General features: G+C 36.3%; 2 protein-coding genes across 4 annotated transcripts in view; one reads left to right on the top strand and one right to left on the bottom strand.

The window, feature by feature from the left end:
- The window catches only part of LOC145270162 (uncharacterized), a 77,799-nt gene that overhangs the window by 61,072 nt on the left and 123 nt on the right, over positions 1–16,604 (bottom strand). The window contains exon 1 of one of the 3 annotated variants that reach the window (XM_080125779.1): positions 13,687–14,115. The exons of 1 other annotated variant lie outside the window; for it this stretch is intronic. Coding sequence is in view for 1 of the 2 variants with exons in the window: in XM_080125777.1 (XP_079981903.1) it covers positions 4,489–4,506 (18 nt within the window). In the remaining variant the exon portion in view is untranslated. Of the gene's footprint in view, positions 1–4,488; positions 4,734–13,686; positions 14,116–16,604 lie in introns of those variants that run through there. One more of the 3 variants, XM_080125777.1, reaches the window with a different exon arrangement.
- The window catches only part of LOC145270163 (uncharacterized), a 70,032-nt gene continuing 58,247 nt past the window's right edge, over positions 4,820–16,604 (top strand). The window contains exon 1 of the mRNA XM_080125781.1: positions 4,820–4,862. The gene's annotated coding sequence lies outside the window, so the exon portion shown is untranslated. The remainder of the gene's footprint in view (positions 4,863–16,604) is intronic.

Below are 16,604 nucleotides of genomic sequence, written 5' to 3'. Positions count from 1 at the left end.
TACTTCAGCTTATGGTCATTTTTCTCTGTGTTTAATATTCTTAGTCTTTTTTTTTTCTTTTTTTTTTTTTTACACAGGAATCACCACTTATCAAGGCCCGGAGGCGACTCGAGGATAAGGGTCAATGTAATGTGAGAAGATCATAAAGAAAGACGTTTAAATGAGCTTTAACTCTTTAATCAATGTTCTTTATTGGACCAATGATTACAGCACCCGGACATACATAAAATAGAACAACATCACGTATGCCCCTCCCCCGCCAGACGTTAAGACATAAAGATGACTATGAGTGTTGTAAGATTTCCAGGTAATCAGTTAAGCTCAATAAGAATGGTCCATCTGGGCATGAGAACTTAATAAAATGTCTTGGTACATAAAGTAGATTTAACGATGTAAAGTCGGTTTTCAGATTACTCTCAGTCGGGCAGGTGGGCGGGAGAGGCGGGTTGACCAACGTAGAGGCAACGTGTCCACTGGCTCCTGTGCGGTGTCTGGGTCAGGCAGAAACACCGGGCACTCCTGTAGGCCGGAGGCATTGTGTGGTATCAGACTCCGAAGGGCCATAGGGATCTTCTGTTTGTGATCGACCGCTGGTTTCTCTGTAGTCGCGGGGGCTGGCTGAACAAATGCTGGGTCAGGGTTGGGAAGCATGACAGTGGTATCTGCTGGGTGTTCCTTTTGCTCGGGAGGCTCGGAAAGTATGTTAGTGAGTGGCGTTGGTTAGTTGGTTTGACTGTTCGGCTGCACTGCTAAGGCTGTGGAACGCAAGCGTTTGTCCGGGTAGCCTCAAGAGTGGGGAGCGTTCAATCACTGGTATGTATTCCTGCAGGAATTTCCGGTTTCGCAGCGTAACGCGGCCAGAGCCGTCGATGCGAACAATGTATTGGTTGAATTGTCGAACCCTAACCCGACAATGCCAGTTTTGTCCCATTTCTTGGGGTTAGGTCCCGTTTGGTTTTGGATCCTCACACAGTCACCAACGACTAGCGGTGGCAGGGGACGAGTGTGTTCTGTGAGCTGCTCTGAGATGCGCATGTGGCGGTTGCGGAGGGCTTCCTCTCTTGATCAAGATGGCTATCAAGACAGTTCCTCACCCACCCTATAGTCCAGAACTTGCTCCCTGTGACTATTGGTTATTCACTAAGCCCAAGGATAACCTTAGACGTTGTTGTTATGAGAAGATTGTACAGTTGATTAGTTTTATCACCTTTAACTCCCCTCTGGTGCTTATTTAGAATTCAACTTATTTTCAAAACAATAATGCAGGAAAAAAAACAAAAAAACTTTATGATATATATATATCCATCACTGAACGAAGATGTCATATCAAAAATCACATAAATTGATCAAGAAGCTTTTCTCAGTAAGCAGGGATTATGCTTTGATCCGCCATGTTTTATAAATAAGGAGACAACTCAATTTGAACTATCGAGATCATAATCAGCTTTGTTACGGCTATGATATACTATTTAAAAAAAAAAAAAACGCTAAAAATTATTTTCTATAAAAACAAAAACTATTTGATCAATTTACTTGCTTTTTGGAATACAACGCAAAAAAAAGCTAATGTAATCCCTGGCAGCCATTTTGTTTTCACAACCGTGCAGTTAGTAATGCGCATACATGAAACTGAAGCAAATGACAAAGCAATTATTTTTTAACCTCCACCCTCCACCCCCGAAAAAAAAAAAAAAAAAAAAATGGGTTGTTTATTCTGAAAGCCTTAAGGTTGGGGGGGGGCGGGTTAGTATGAAAGCCGTTCTTAACATGGGGAGATTGGAAGTGTTTATTGCGAAAGCCGTTCTTAACATGGGGAGATTGGAAGTGTTTATTGCGAAAGCCGTTCTTAACATGGGGAGATTGGAAGTGTTTATTGCGAAAGCCGTTCTTAACATGGGGAGATTGGAAGTGTTTATTGCGAAAGCCGTTCTTAACATGGGGAGGTTGGAGCATGCTTTTTTTAGAAAGGAACAGATTGTTGATTTTTTTTATACACGCATGCTGAGCATGCGTGTATAAAAAAAATCAACACTCATCCTCATCAGTCACTAAAAATGGCTGCCAGGGATTACATTAGTTTTTACGTTAGGTTTTCATATCTAGTAAACAACTTATCAGTCCAAAATTTAACTGATATTCGTTGTCAGCATACCTGAAAACCTATAAAAGTCGACATTTCGAATGTAAACGACGAGAATGTAAAAAAAAAAAAAAAAAAATACTTCGATTTTGCTGGAATACGTGTTTTTTTTTTTAGTTTTTTTTTTACGACCTGCCCTAGCGTAGTATAAACACCCCCAACTTCTCCATGTTAAGAACGGCTTTTGGAATAAACACCCCACTACCTCAAAAGCCGTTAATAACATGGGGCGGTTTGTGAGGGGAGGGGGTGTTTATTCAGAAAGGGTAAATTTTTAGATTAGGTCCACCTCCACAATTTTCTTTTAAATGACGACTTGTAGAGGTTTTCGACTATGCTGAATACGAAAATCGCATTGAAATTTTGCAGAAATAATTAGTTATCGAGATATAAAAATTTGTATTATGCATTGTATTCTTTGGCGGCCATCTTTCTACGCGCATGCGCGCGCCATAAACAAGTCTACGCGCGTAACAAAGATGGCCGCCAAAGAATACAATGCATAATACCACTTTTTATATCTCGATAACTAATTATTTCTGCAAAATTTCAATGCGATTTCCGTATTCAGCATAGTCGAACACCTTTAAAAGTCGTCATTTAAAAGGAAATTGTGGAGGTGGACCTAATCTAAAAAAATACAGTTTTTTTTTATTCAATTGTAAGGTTAAAGTATAGAATAAGTACAAAACACCCTCCCCTCCTCCCCATGTTAAGAATGGCTTTTTAAATAATAACGTTATTATTTCAGCACGGATCAATAAGTGCACTGCAGTTACTGCACTAGTACCACGGGTTTGTTTTACTGTACACATAGATTCGAAAAAGTTGTCAAAAAACAAATATATAACAAATAAATGTTATCAAAGGCAAGATAAGTTACTTTTCTACCTAACTGGATATATTTTTTGTGTTTTTATTCAATGTAACATGTTTATTCAGCTCGAAAAACAGTGTTTACCGATGTATTGGAAAATTCAAGATGGCGTCTGATTCTCTCTTTAACACGGTAAGTTTGGGAAAAGGTGTTATAAATAAAAACCCAGATAACTTATCTTGCCTTTGATAACATTTATTTGTTATATATTTGTTTTTTTACAACTTTTTCGAATCTATGTGTACAGTAATACAAACCCTACACTTCACTTTGTCTGTTTTCGGTTAGTGGGGTGGGGTGGGGGTAAATCCTTCATGACTGAGAGTTTTTATTGTTGTTCCTATCCAGAGTGTTCCTTTTGGGGAAGCTGGATTTTCCCCACATTAAAAACCGACCTTGTGTCTAACTCTGCCCTCATGAGGAGGCAAGTAAATAATAATAATAATAATAATAATAATAATAAAGTGGTCCTTATGCAGTTATGTTACCGCACTGAAATAATAACATTTAGAAAGCCATTCTTAACAAGGAAGGGGCTGTTTTGTAACTGTTCTGTATTTTCACCTAACAATTTAATAAGATACGATATCGTGAAACTTGAAAATCCTATTTAAAAAAAACATAGCACGGTAACATAAGTGCAGAAGCACAAAAAAAATGGCATGATCCCTTCTTTCTCTGCACAAGCAACTTCAAATCGAATCGTTAAAAATGTTTAAAAAATATTATTTATTTTGGTACTTATGCAGTTTAGTTTACGTACCGTGCTATTTTTTTTTTTTTTTTTTTAGATAAGGTTTTCAATTTAACTTCAATTTTTACGGTATCTTTTGTTTTTTAAATTAAGTGAAAGTACAGTATAGTTAACAAAGCCTCTCCTCCCCATGTTAAGACTGGTTTTCTAAATAATAACGTCATTATTTTGGCACGGTCCGTATTCTGCGTAAGTAGTGCCTTTATTTTATCTCTCTCTCTCTCCAGATAGATAGGTAGATATATATAAGAACATTCGGACTACTATTCTCATCATCTCGTTTGTTATTTACACAACGTTTCGGCCGATGTAACCGCCGACTTTCTTCGGGGGCATCTTTTCGAAGTTATGAACATTCTAATTACATTTTGGGGAATCTTTATGTTCGGAATATATGTTTTTTGTTTTTTTGATAACTTTTTCGTACCTCTGTGGATTGCAATACACACACACACATTATATACATATATATATATATATATATATATATAAAGGACGACACGGCCAATATTCTTAATACTTTGGGGTGTTTTTCCGTAAAGTTATATAAAATAAGTTTTGAAAATACCTATGGCAGTTAAGCTAATGTTTTCAAAACTTACTACTTAGCTCTATTCGCGTATTGAGCACTGTTGAAGTAAATACTCAAAAACAGATACATAAATGAAATAATATAAATAAATAACATAAATAAATAAAATCCAGTTTCTTTCTTACCACAAACGCATTCATCATCACATTGTCTGACCCTCAACAGACGAGATATAAAAAAAAAAATCCTGGTGATGAATTTAAAAAAAAAATCTGCCACTTAAAATCCTTTTTTCGTTTCTGAAAGGAGAAAGAATTTACAAAAAAAAACAAAACAAATCTACAATGATGATCTGTTTCTTTCTTAACGTTGAAATTTGTGTGTGTGTATGTGTGTATATGTGTGTGTGTGACGTCACGCGCCTTTGTCTGGAGAGTTCTCGCGAACGGACCTCTCCTCGCAAAGGTAAAGTACTTATATTTACCGGCGATCACGCACTAAGTTAGTATGCGTGATCGCCTTGCCTGCACATTCTCGTCTCGTGCAGGTGCTTGTTAAGGTAGAGTCGACAAATTAATTTTTTTTTTTTTTTAATTTATAGTTTTTTTTTTTTTTTAAATATATAGTTTTAAGCAAAAACAACATTACTTTCTTAATTGTCATGTCGAAAATAGGAACATATCCAAAAATTACGAAAATTCATCGAGTAGAAAATGAGGGGTGGGGATTGCATTTCCCCAGGTGTAAACACCTTGAAAATTGCAAATACAAGGGATATACTTATCTCCCTTTGCTGTAACCTTAATGGCCGATGTTTCGTTTTGGACCATAGCAATAGATTTTTCTTTTCTTTTTTTTTTTTTTACTAAAAACAAAATAGCAGTTGTTCTACATGAATTTTCATAATTTTTAGATATATTACTATTTTCGACATGACAATCAAGTAAGTACTATTGTTTTGGTTCATTTTATTTTATTTTTTATTTTTATTTTTTTACATGGAGGTCACCACTTATCAAGGCCCGGAAGCCACTCGGGGATAAGGGTTATTGCGTGTACAGTAATAAATGGGATAGTATCGTAGTAATCGTTAGTATTGGAGATTTGATAAAGTGTTCCACAGGCATGCACTTCTAAGAAAGAAACTTCGTTCATGGAATCTACGTTTTGATTTAAGCACAGATAAAGAGTGGGGAAAATTAATGACTGTAGTTTCAGCTAGACAGGTGTTTCTCGTGAAAGATTGGCGAGGGGGGATCAGAGATTGGAGTTCAGACGAGCATCTGCCATGGAAATAACGATAAAACAAAGACAGGCTTGCAACGTTTCTTCTGTGGGAGAGAGGTTGCAGAGAACAGAAAAGGGCATCCTCCACTAAGCCACAAAGTCTATTTTATACTCTGTCAGGGCAGGATAGGTTGTTTTTAGCAGCTCCTGCCCAGATATGGCAGCAGTACTCCATCCTTGGACGTACTTGGCTTTTATACAAATAGAGAATTGCATCAGTAGTGAGATATCTTCTGAAGCGGTAGAAGGATCCTACCATTTTTCTAGCAACCTTGGCAACAGACCTGATGTACATGTTCCATTTCAGATCAGGAGTAAAGGTCAACCCCAGAAGCTTGTCAAAACATGGAGCCTCCCCTAGACGAGAACCATCCATTTCAATTGATGCCAGATGGAGATCAGAGCGTTGATGATGTAAAGATAGGAGCTTGGTTTTAAAACAATTACGAATAAAAATAGAATTTATTAGGCTTTCATCAAGTTCCGTCCGTCTTTGTTGACATTCTCTGTCAACTGATCTAGTCTGATATATATTAATGCCCTGGAAAAGCCAGTTCCGATTAATGTTTATCAGTTTTAAAATATTCTGTTGTTCTGAAGAGCAGCCAACTTGGTTTGCATATTTTAAAACTGGTAAATATCAATTAAGATCACAGTGTACATTTTTATAGACCTTTTCGAAAGACCCTACACCCATCCCCTCCTTCCTTTTCTTTTAGGGCTTCATGCCGAATTGTCATGTTGAAAATAGGAACATATCCAAAAATTACGAAAATTCATTGAGTAGAAAATCAGGGATGGGGATTGCATTTCCCCAGGTGTAAACACCTTGAAAATTGCGAATACAAGGGATATACTTATCTCCCTTTTTTGTAACTTTAATGGCCGATCAAAGTGTACATTTTTATAGACCTTTTCGAAAGACCCTACACCCATCCCCTCCTCCCCCAAATTTCTTTTAGGGCTTCATGCCTAAATTTCTTGTTTTCTTTTTTTTTTTTTTTTTTTTTATATAGGCATCACCACTTATCAAGGCTAAGAGGCCACTCGAGAATAAGGGTTAAAGAGTGTACAGTAGTCAATTGGACAATATAGTAATTGTTAGTGATGGAAATTTGGTAAATTTGTTAACAAGTGGAACGGCTAATCAAGAACTTGTTTACATTAGACTTGAAGACAACCATATTGTAGTCAGATGGAAAGTAGGAAAATGGAAGACAATTCCACAGGCGTGCAGTTCTAAGAAAGAAGCTTTGTTCATGGAATCTATGTTTAGGTTTAGGCACAGATAAAGGGGGGGGGAATTATTGATAGTGTTTTGTTTGCAACTTTTTCAGTTTTTGTTTTAACAACCACGTGTCAATTCTACAAGCAATGACTTACATAAACAAGATCACAGTGTAGTATCTGTTCTGATGCTACACTTCACCTTTTCTGTCCTCGGTCAGTGGAAGAGATATCCTTCATGACTGAGACAATTTTTATTTTTTTGTTCCTATCCAGAGTACCGCTTTTTGGGGAGCTGGATTTTCCCCACATTAAAAAAAACGACCTTGTGTCTAACTCTGCCCTTGTGGAGAGGCAAGTAAATAGGAACATTAATCAGAAGTGACTTTTCCAGGGCATTCTTATATATCAGATCAGATCAACTGATGGAGAATGCCAACAAAAATGGATGGAACTTGATGTAAGCCGTTTATTGAATAATTTAGTTTTAAATGTTGTGATGTCGAAGAGTTGTGCGTCCAATTCAGTGCGGCAGACAAGGAAGATAACCCTTGCCTTAAATTGACAAATTAAGGCTCCACCATTTTTAAACTGGGCAGGAGCTGCTAAAAACAGCCTATCCTGCCTTGACAGAGTACAAAATAGACTTCGTGGCTTAGTGGGGGATGCCCTTTTCTCTACCCTGCAACCTCTCTCCCACAGAAGAGACGTTGCGAGCCTGTCCTTATTTTATCGTTATTTCCATGGCAGATGCTCGTCTGAACTCCAATCTCTGGTCCCCCCTCGCCAATCTTTCACGAAAAACACCCGACTAGCTGAATTCACTGTGAAAAATTTCCCCCACTCTATATCTGTGCCTAAATCAAAACGCAGATTCCATGAACAAAGCTTCTTTCTTAGAACTGCACGCCTGTGGAACTCTGTTCCGGCTGCATGCTTCCCTCCGGACTACAACTTGGATGTCTTCAAGTCCAATGTTAACAAATTCCTAATGAACCGCCCCCTTAAGTAAACACTTCATCAAATCTCCACTAACGTAATGTACTTGCAATAACCCTTATCCCTGAGTGGCCTCCGGGCCTTGATAAGTGGTGATCACTGTGTAAAAAAAAAAAAAAAAAAAAAAAAAAAAAACTAACGCATATCAAATCATTTTTCGTAATTTTTGAATTTATACTAATTCTAACATGACACGTAAATACACACAAAGTTTTCACCTGAAAATAACCTCCAGACCATAGTGGTATGCGGCGGTAAATGGATGGTAATATTTAATGCTAGTAAGACAAAGCTGCTCTCTTTTAACAATTACAAGACGCCTCTCCACATACCGATATCCATGACAAATAACATCCTACCTGAGAATTCTTCTTTCAAACTCCTTGGCTTAATATTCACTGCAATATAAACTTGAACAAATACATTGCGGACATTGCAAAGGCTGCTGCAAAGAAGGTGGGTTCCCTTTATAGTGCTAGAAGATTAATCACACCTGAAAGCATCCTGTACCTCTACAAGGCCACCATTCGCCCATTCATGGAGTATTGTTGCCACATCTGGGCTGGTGTATCTACCACTAGTCTCACCCTCTTGGATAAAAATGTTTTCAATCTAATATATCCCACTTTGTCAACTAAGCTCCAACCCCTGTCCCATCGCCTGGGGAACCGTTTGTTAGGAGTCTCGAACCCAACCCTTTATTATTATTACGGGGGTACCGTGTTCGGACTCCAGCTAGGCCCTGGGACATAGTTGCTGATTCTCTGTTTTGAATGTTACTTTTAACTGCCTTTGTTCAGGATTGAACTCAGCACCTTTGGGTAACTGTAAACTTTGATACAACGTCTAGGATCACTCGGCCATATGCCACATGTCCCAGAGCCTAGCTGGAGTCCGAACACGGTACCCCCCGTAATAATAATATAGGGTTGGGTTCACACCTGATGAAGGCCGGAGGGCAAAACGGCCGAAACGTTGTGACTATAACAACCAAGATGAGGAAGTCAGTCCGACAATCTCAATAAATAAAGTTTAAATGTAATATAAACAAATATCTTGTTGATCTTTCCTAGTCATGGTCCCAAGTGACATTATGCCTTGTTATGGGTTAAATGATCCGATTTTGACAATCAGCCCGACAGAAACAACCCTCCCAGGACTTGCCTCCTCTCATTGGGTGGGGTAAGTTGGTAACTTACGCAGAATATAAACCATACTGATGTAGTGACGTTTTTATTTAGAAACTCATTCTTTTCTTTTGGGATTTCCTGCTTTCCTGATTGTACTGACATGCAGAAGTTTAGGTTGCAGTGACCAGCAAAATCAAATCGCTTGTCACGTAATCAGATGAATGCATTCAGCCGGAATTTATTAATTTCAGAAACAATTTGGTTTTGTCATCGTTTGTCTCCTTTCACCTGAAAATAACCAAAATGTGGTGAGACGACAACAACTACGGATGGCTGTGATTGCTGATCTTTCTATCGATCCGGTAGATATCTCACTGCTGATGCTATTCTCTATCTATATAAGAGCCAGGTACGTCCAAGGATGGAATACTGTTGCCACATCTGGGCAGGAGCTGCTAGAAAGGATTTGTCCTGCCTTGATAGAGTTCAAAATAGACTTCATAGCTTCGTAGGAGATGTCCTTTTCTCTTCCTTGCAACCTCTATCTCACAGAAGAGATGTTGCGAGTTTGTCTCTGATGTATCGTTATTTTCATGAAAGTGTTCGGCTGAGCTTCAATCTATGGTCCCGCCTCACCAAACTTTCACAAGAAACACTCGTCTAGCTGTAAACACTAGCAATAATTCCCCCCACTCTGTATCTGTGCCTAAACCTAAACGTAGATTCCATGAGCAAAGCTTCTTTCTTAGAACTGCACGCCTGTGGAATTGTCTTCCGTTTTCCTGCTTTCCGGCTGACTACAATATGGGTGTCTTCAAGTCTAACGTAAATAAGTTCTTGATGAACCGTTCCATATAAGTTATCAAATTTACCAAATTTTCATTACTAATGATTACTATATTGTCCAATTTCTACTGTACACTCTTTAACCCTTATCCTTGAGTGGCCTCTTGGCCTTGATAATGTGGTGACGCCTATGTAAAAAAAAAAAAAAAAAAAGTCAGGAGATTCAAAGTTTCTATCCCGGTACGTTACCACCTGACGAAGGCCAGAGGAATAGTTGGCCGAAACATCGTGAAAAACAACAACCAATAAAGATGAAAACAACAACTAATAAAGATGAGAATAATAATCCGAAATAAAAAAAAAAATAAATTAATATATATAATGCTCATCTCAAAAATGAATTCCAATTAAGGAATCATATATATACCAATCGGTACGGACCCGACTATGGAACATATCAGAGATACCCCATCGACTAATACCTTTTCTTTCCATGCTGAACAGTGTGGCAATATATATATATATTATTCCTTAATTGGAATTCATTTTTGAGATGAGCATTATATATATTAATTTATTTTTTTATTTCGGACTACTAATCTCATCTTTATTAGTTGTTGTTTTCCATTTCCATCAAAAAAAAAAAAAAAAAAAAATGAATTCCAATTAAGGAATATATATATATATATATATATATATATATATATATATATATATATATATATATATAAATATAAATATATATATATATATATATATAATTATATATATATATATATATATAATTATATATATATATATATATATATATATATATATAATTATATATATATATATATAAATATAAATATATATATATATATATATATATATATATATATATATATATATATATATACCAATCAGTACGGACCCGACTATGGAAGATCAGATAATAAATAAACATGGATTTATAAGATCAAAGAATCCAACCTTGATCGCCCTTCGGGGCCTGTGGCGCAGTTGATAGAGACGTTGAATCTCTACGGTTCCAGATGAGCATTGCGGTTTCAATCCTACCCAAAGCCGGCCAGAGGTTTACTTGGCCAAAACGTGGTGAGACGACAACTACGGATGGCAGTAATTGCTGAGAATGCAGTTAGGAGATTCGAAGTTCCTATCCGTCGCGGTTACCACCTGACGAAGGCCAGAGGAATAGTTGGCCGAAACGTCGTGAAAAACAACAACCAATAAAAGATGAAAACAACAACTAATAAAGATGAGAATAATAGTCCGAAATAGAAATAAATTAATGATTTTGAGAAGTTCTGAGAAATATCGGACTAAGAGAATTTCAGATCAAGAGAAAGAATGGATTGATAGTAGTGGTTAACAACACAGAATTTCAGAATAAGAGAATTTCAGAATGAGAGAATTTCAGTGAATTTCAGAATGAGAATTTCAGAATAAGAGAATTTCAGAACAAGAGAATTTCAGAGTAAGAGAATTACAGAACGAGAAACAGAATTTCAGAACAAGAGAATTTCAAACTAAGAGAATTTCAGAACAAGAGAATTTACGAATAAGAGAATTTCAGAACAAGAGAATTTCGGAACAAGAGAATTTCAGAACAAGAGAATTTCAAACTAAGAGAATTTCAGAACAAGAGAATTTCAGAACAAGAGAATTTCAAACTAAGAGAATTTTAGAACAAGAGAATTTCAGAATAAGAGAATTTCAGAACAAGAGAATTTCAAACTAAGAGAATTTCAGAACAAGAGAATTTCATAATAAGAGAATTTCAGAACAAGAGAATTTCAGAATAAGAGAATTTCAGAACAAGAGAATTTCAGAACAAGAGAAAGAACGGAATGATAGTAAAGTGGTTAACAACACAGGCTGGAGACTGTAGTGTAACAAGTTCGAATTCAGTTCACACTCTTGCAGTGGAAGGGAATAAAATGACGAAATGATAGTGACGCAAACGTAATTGCTTTCCGATTAAAGAAACTTAGAAATATACATATTAATTTATCATTGAAATTCTTAGGGATGAATAATTCTTATATTCATTTATTTATTTGCGTGATTGTAGTGTTACAAAGGAGCATTTCTATAAAATAATAAAAAAAATCAATGAAACCATTTAAAATGTGTGCTATCGTATTCTAGGCAGCCCTAATGATCAAACCTCAAAAGTTTTAATTCACGAGATAGTTTAAAGGCCAAAGTATAGTAATAGAAAGAGTAGAAGGTTTTAGAAGTAGCTGGAAAGTCCCAGAGGATTCTCCAATAATCTAGAATGGGTTAAGATGTCATATAAATAAAAGTGGAGAAGGAAACAAACCAGTTATCAACTTGGTCCCGTCAAGATAACCCCGGTCTATGATTCACGGATACGTCCAGTCGAAAGAATCCAAAACACACACACACATACACACAAAAAAAAAAAAAATACATCCCTCCAATCCACGGAATGTTGCAGAAAAAGCCCTCTGGACTAGTGGTAACTACAATTTTGTAATTTTCTCATTGACCAAACTTTTAAAAGAAAAACCAAAAGAAATTTTTATAGACTTGAATTTCATTGTTATTATAGTGAATAGCCACGCTAAGACTGGCTGGTTAGGGTTAGGGTTATGGTGACCGGATGGACGGATAGAAAATATAAATATGTTTCGTTGTTTCGCGTGGATTTATTTTGTTTGGGAGAATGTATTATAATCAATGTGTATCAAACCCTCCTCCCAGACAGATTATGTAATACCTGGCTCGCTTGCATATTAACAGAAGAATAGAGGTTACAATACACATCGAAGCAGAAATTAATTCTAGAAAAATATATATATATATATATAAAAAGAACTAATGCATAAAATGGCGAATACACGAATAGGAGAGGTTATGCTTGGGAGGATTATGACAATTCAACAAATATTGACTCCTCTTCTCCCTTACCCTCGTAACGCTAGTTTTCGACCTCGAGTTTCAACAAGCCGTATTTTAATTTTTGATAGATAATAGTAATCCACAATAACTGTATTTTTGTTAACTGACCTTTTCTTTTTCGTTTGTTTTGTTATTGTTGTAAATATTATGTTATCCTTATAGGAGAGGTTATGCTTGGGAGGATTATGACAATTCAACAAATATTGACTCCTCTTCTCCCTTACCCTCGTAACGCTAGTTTTCGACCTCGAGTTTCAACAAGCCGTATTTTAATTTTTGATAGATAATAGTAATCCACAATAACTGTATTTTTGTTAACTGACCTTTTCTTTTTCGTTTGTTTTGTTATTGTTGTAAATATTTGTGAACCACCTCATTCATTTTGTTATCGTTGAAAATTGTTACACAATTTGAACGTAACAGTAGCAAATTTCTACTGCTCCCTGTTTCCTGTTTTTATTTAGAAACTCATTCTTTTCTTACCTCAGGCTCCTAGACTTTGGGATTCCCTCCCTGTTTCCTGCATTGCTGACTATACTAACATTCTAACATACTAACATAAATTTAGGTTGTAGTGACCAGCTAAATCAAATCACTCATCACGTAATCGGAGGAATGTATTTGGCCGGAATTTATTCATTTTAGGAACAATTTAATTTTTTCACCGATCGCCCACACAATTCTATCAGTGCAAAGAATCGTGGTTGTGAGGCGACTTTTTTGCACGCAAATCCATGGAGCTATATTTTTGTCTATTTGCATATATAGACAGTGAACAGGCCGGAACATTCTAGAAAATCAATATAAAAGGTTTGACGCACCAAAAACAAATCAGTTCCAGATAACATCCGCAAGTTACTTTGCCACTACCTGTGATTATCACATATGTCTGACTCCGTTTAAAAGAGGTAAAACTAAAGAATACCAAACTGAAGCTGCAATGGATACATTACTCAATCCTTTACAAATGAAGTTCTCGCAAAAAAAAAAACAAAGAATAAATATTTTTCCTTGTAAAACTCTTACCTTCCTGATATACCTTCATTCGTAGTGTTTCTTCATAAAATTTGTCCCGGTTTCGTGTTGGGCAAAGACATTCGCTTCATTCATTTTTTTTTTTTTTTCCATCACGTTTGCTGTTTTTTTTTTTGTTTTTGTTTTTCCGAGTTTTAACATCGTTCGCTTCGTTCATTTTCTTTTTTTTCATCACGTTCGCTGTAAATGACAAAGGCCGTAAATGACAAAGTTCTTTCTAATTCTCTCTCCTCTGATCTTGAGCACGTGGTACAATGGGGGAAGAGGTGGCTGGTCACTTTTAATGCATCCAAACCCAAGCTTCTATCTTTACGTCATCAACGTTATGATCCCCATCTAGCATCAATTGAAATGGATGGCTCTCGTCTTGGAGAGGCTCCATGTTTTGACAAGCTTCTGGGTTTGACCTTTACTCCTGATCTGAAATGGAACACGTACATCAAATTTGTTGCCAGGGACACTGGGAAAATGGTGGGATCCTTCTACCGCTCCAGAAGATATCTCACTACTGATGCAATTCTCTATCTGTATAAAAGCCAAGTACGTCTAAGGATGGAGTACTGCTGCCATATCTGGGCAGGAGCTGCTAAAAACAGCCTATCCTGCCTTGACAGAGTACAAAATAGACTTCATGGTTTAGTGGGGGATGCCCTTTTCTCTTCCCTGCAACCTCTCTCCCACAGAAGAGACGTTGCAAGCCTGTCTTTGTTTTATCGTTATTTCCATGGCAGGTGCTCGTCTGAACTCCAATCCCTCGTCCCCCCTTGCCAATCTTTCACACGAAACACCCGTCTGGCTGAAACTACAGTCAATAATTTTCCCCACTCTTTATCTGTGCCTAAATCCAAACGTAGATTCCATGAGCAAAGCTTCTTTCTTAGAACTGCCTGCCAGTGGAACTCTCTGACACTTGCCTGTTTCCCACCTGACTACAACTTGGACGTCTTCAAGTCCAACATAAACAAACTCCTGACAAACCGCCCCCTTAAATAAGACACTCTATCAAAACCCCCAATACTAATGATTACTACAATACTATCTCATTGATTACTGTACATGCAATAACCCTTATCCCTGAGTGGTGGCCTTCGGGCCTTGATAAGTGGTGACCCCCATGTAAAAAAAAAAAAAAAGAAGAAGAACAGAAGCCATTTTAACATCTCTCAGAAATGCCGGACAAACAGTGGATGATGCTGTAATCATCACAATGATGCGAAAAGTATCATCAAGCCAAGTTTGAGCCTTTTTCTATTTATGTAACCCACAGCAACCAAGAACTAACGTTCTTGGGATTTAAAATCAAACTCTACAGTGACGACATCCTGAAACTGACTTCTTTTTCGAGAACTATTATAAGAAATGACAGTCGTGACGAGCGAGACACCTCGTGTTTCACATGTGGTGGGAAGCGAGATATATCCAAAGACTGTCCCAACAACAACAACAACAACAACAGCAGCAGCAGCAGCAGCAGCAGCAACAACAACAACTAAACAAACAAATAACTTTATATATATATTATTCCTTATTGGAATTTTTTATTTTTTTGAGATGAGCATTGTATGTTAATTTTATTTTATTTATTTATTTTTTTTTTTTTTTTTTCGGACTATTAGTCTCATCTTATCTTTTTATTGGTGCAAAAATTGGTATTAAAAAAAAAAAAAATAAATAAACAAACAACTTGGTGTAACAACTGTAAAAACAGAAAACCAAGTCCTCTGTAAGGTCTGGCGAGGCTGTTGGATCGTAAACACGGTCCAACATCTGAAACATATGACACTTTTTTTGTGTAGCCATTTAAAATATTCATAGACTACCCTTAAAAGTTCAGTATATTATTGTTATACAACTTGGATGTCTTCAAGTCCAACATAAACAAATTCCTGATTAATCGCCCCCCCCCCCTTTAAGTAAGACACTTTACTAAATCTCTATACCAACTATTACTATGATATTATCCCCTTGATTACTGTGCACGGAATAACCCTTATCCCCGAGTGGCTTCCAGGCCTTGATTAGAGGTGAAATATTTATTTAAAAAAAATAAATATTTATTTAAGAAGATAAATATTTAGCAAAATAAATAAACATTTATTTACAAAAATGAATATTTATTAAAAAAAAATATTTATTAAGAAAAATAAATATTCATTAAAAATAGATAAATATTTATTTAAAAAAATCAATATTTATTAAAAAAAAAATAAAAAGGTCAATTTTTACCTGGTTTGCACCTTAACATTTTCCTTTAAAATGACAATTTTGCTGAAAATGGATATCGCATTTAAATTTTCTGCAGATTAGTAGTTTTCCTGATATTTAGCAATGATATTTTTTATATTATTACTAGTGGCCACCTAGCTGTAAACACTATCAATAATTCCCCCCACTCTTTATCTGTGCCTAAACCTAAACGTAGATTCCATGAACAAAGCTTTTTTCTTAGAACTGCACGCCTGTGGAATTGTCTTCCGTTTTCCTGCTTTCCGGCTGACTACAATATGGTTGTCTTTAAGTCTAACGTAAATAAGTTCTTGATGAGCCGTTCCATATAAGTTATCAACTTTACCAAATTTTCATTACTAATGATTACTATAATGTCCAATTTCTACTGTACACTCTTTAACCCTTATCCTTGAGTGGCCTCTTGGCCTTGATAATGTTGTGATGCCTATGTAATAAAAAAAAAAAAAAAAAGGTACGCGCAAGCGCTATTGCGTGTAAACGCAACTCCGAGAAACTAAGAGCGGGCTTACACGTACCAAAATGGCCACCAGAAATAATATAAAAAAATAACATTGCTTAATATCCGGAAAAATACTTATTTGCGGAAATGCGATATTCGTTTTCAGCATACCCGAAAACCTGCCTACGTCGTCTTTTTAAAGGAAAATGTTAAGGTAGAA

Source organism: Euprymna scolopes, chromosome 46 (assembly GCF_053919585.1).
Source record: "Euprymna scolopes isolate OS-2025 chromosome 46, ASM5391958v1, whole genome shotgun sequence".
NCBI classification, from domain to species: Eukaryota; Metazoa; Mollusca; class Cephalopoda; order Sepiida; family Sepiolidae; genus Euprymna; species Euprymna scolopes.
This window is presented reverse-complemented; position numbering and strand designations above follow the sequence as displayed.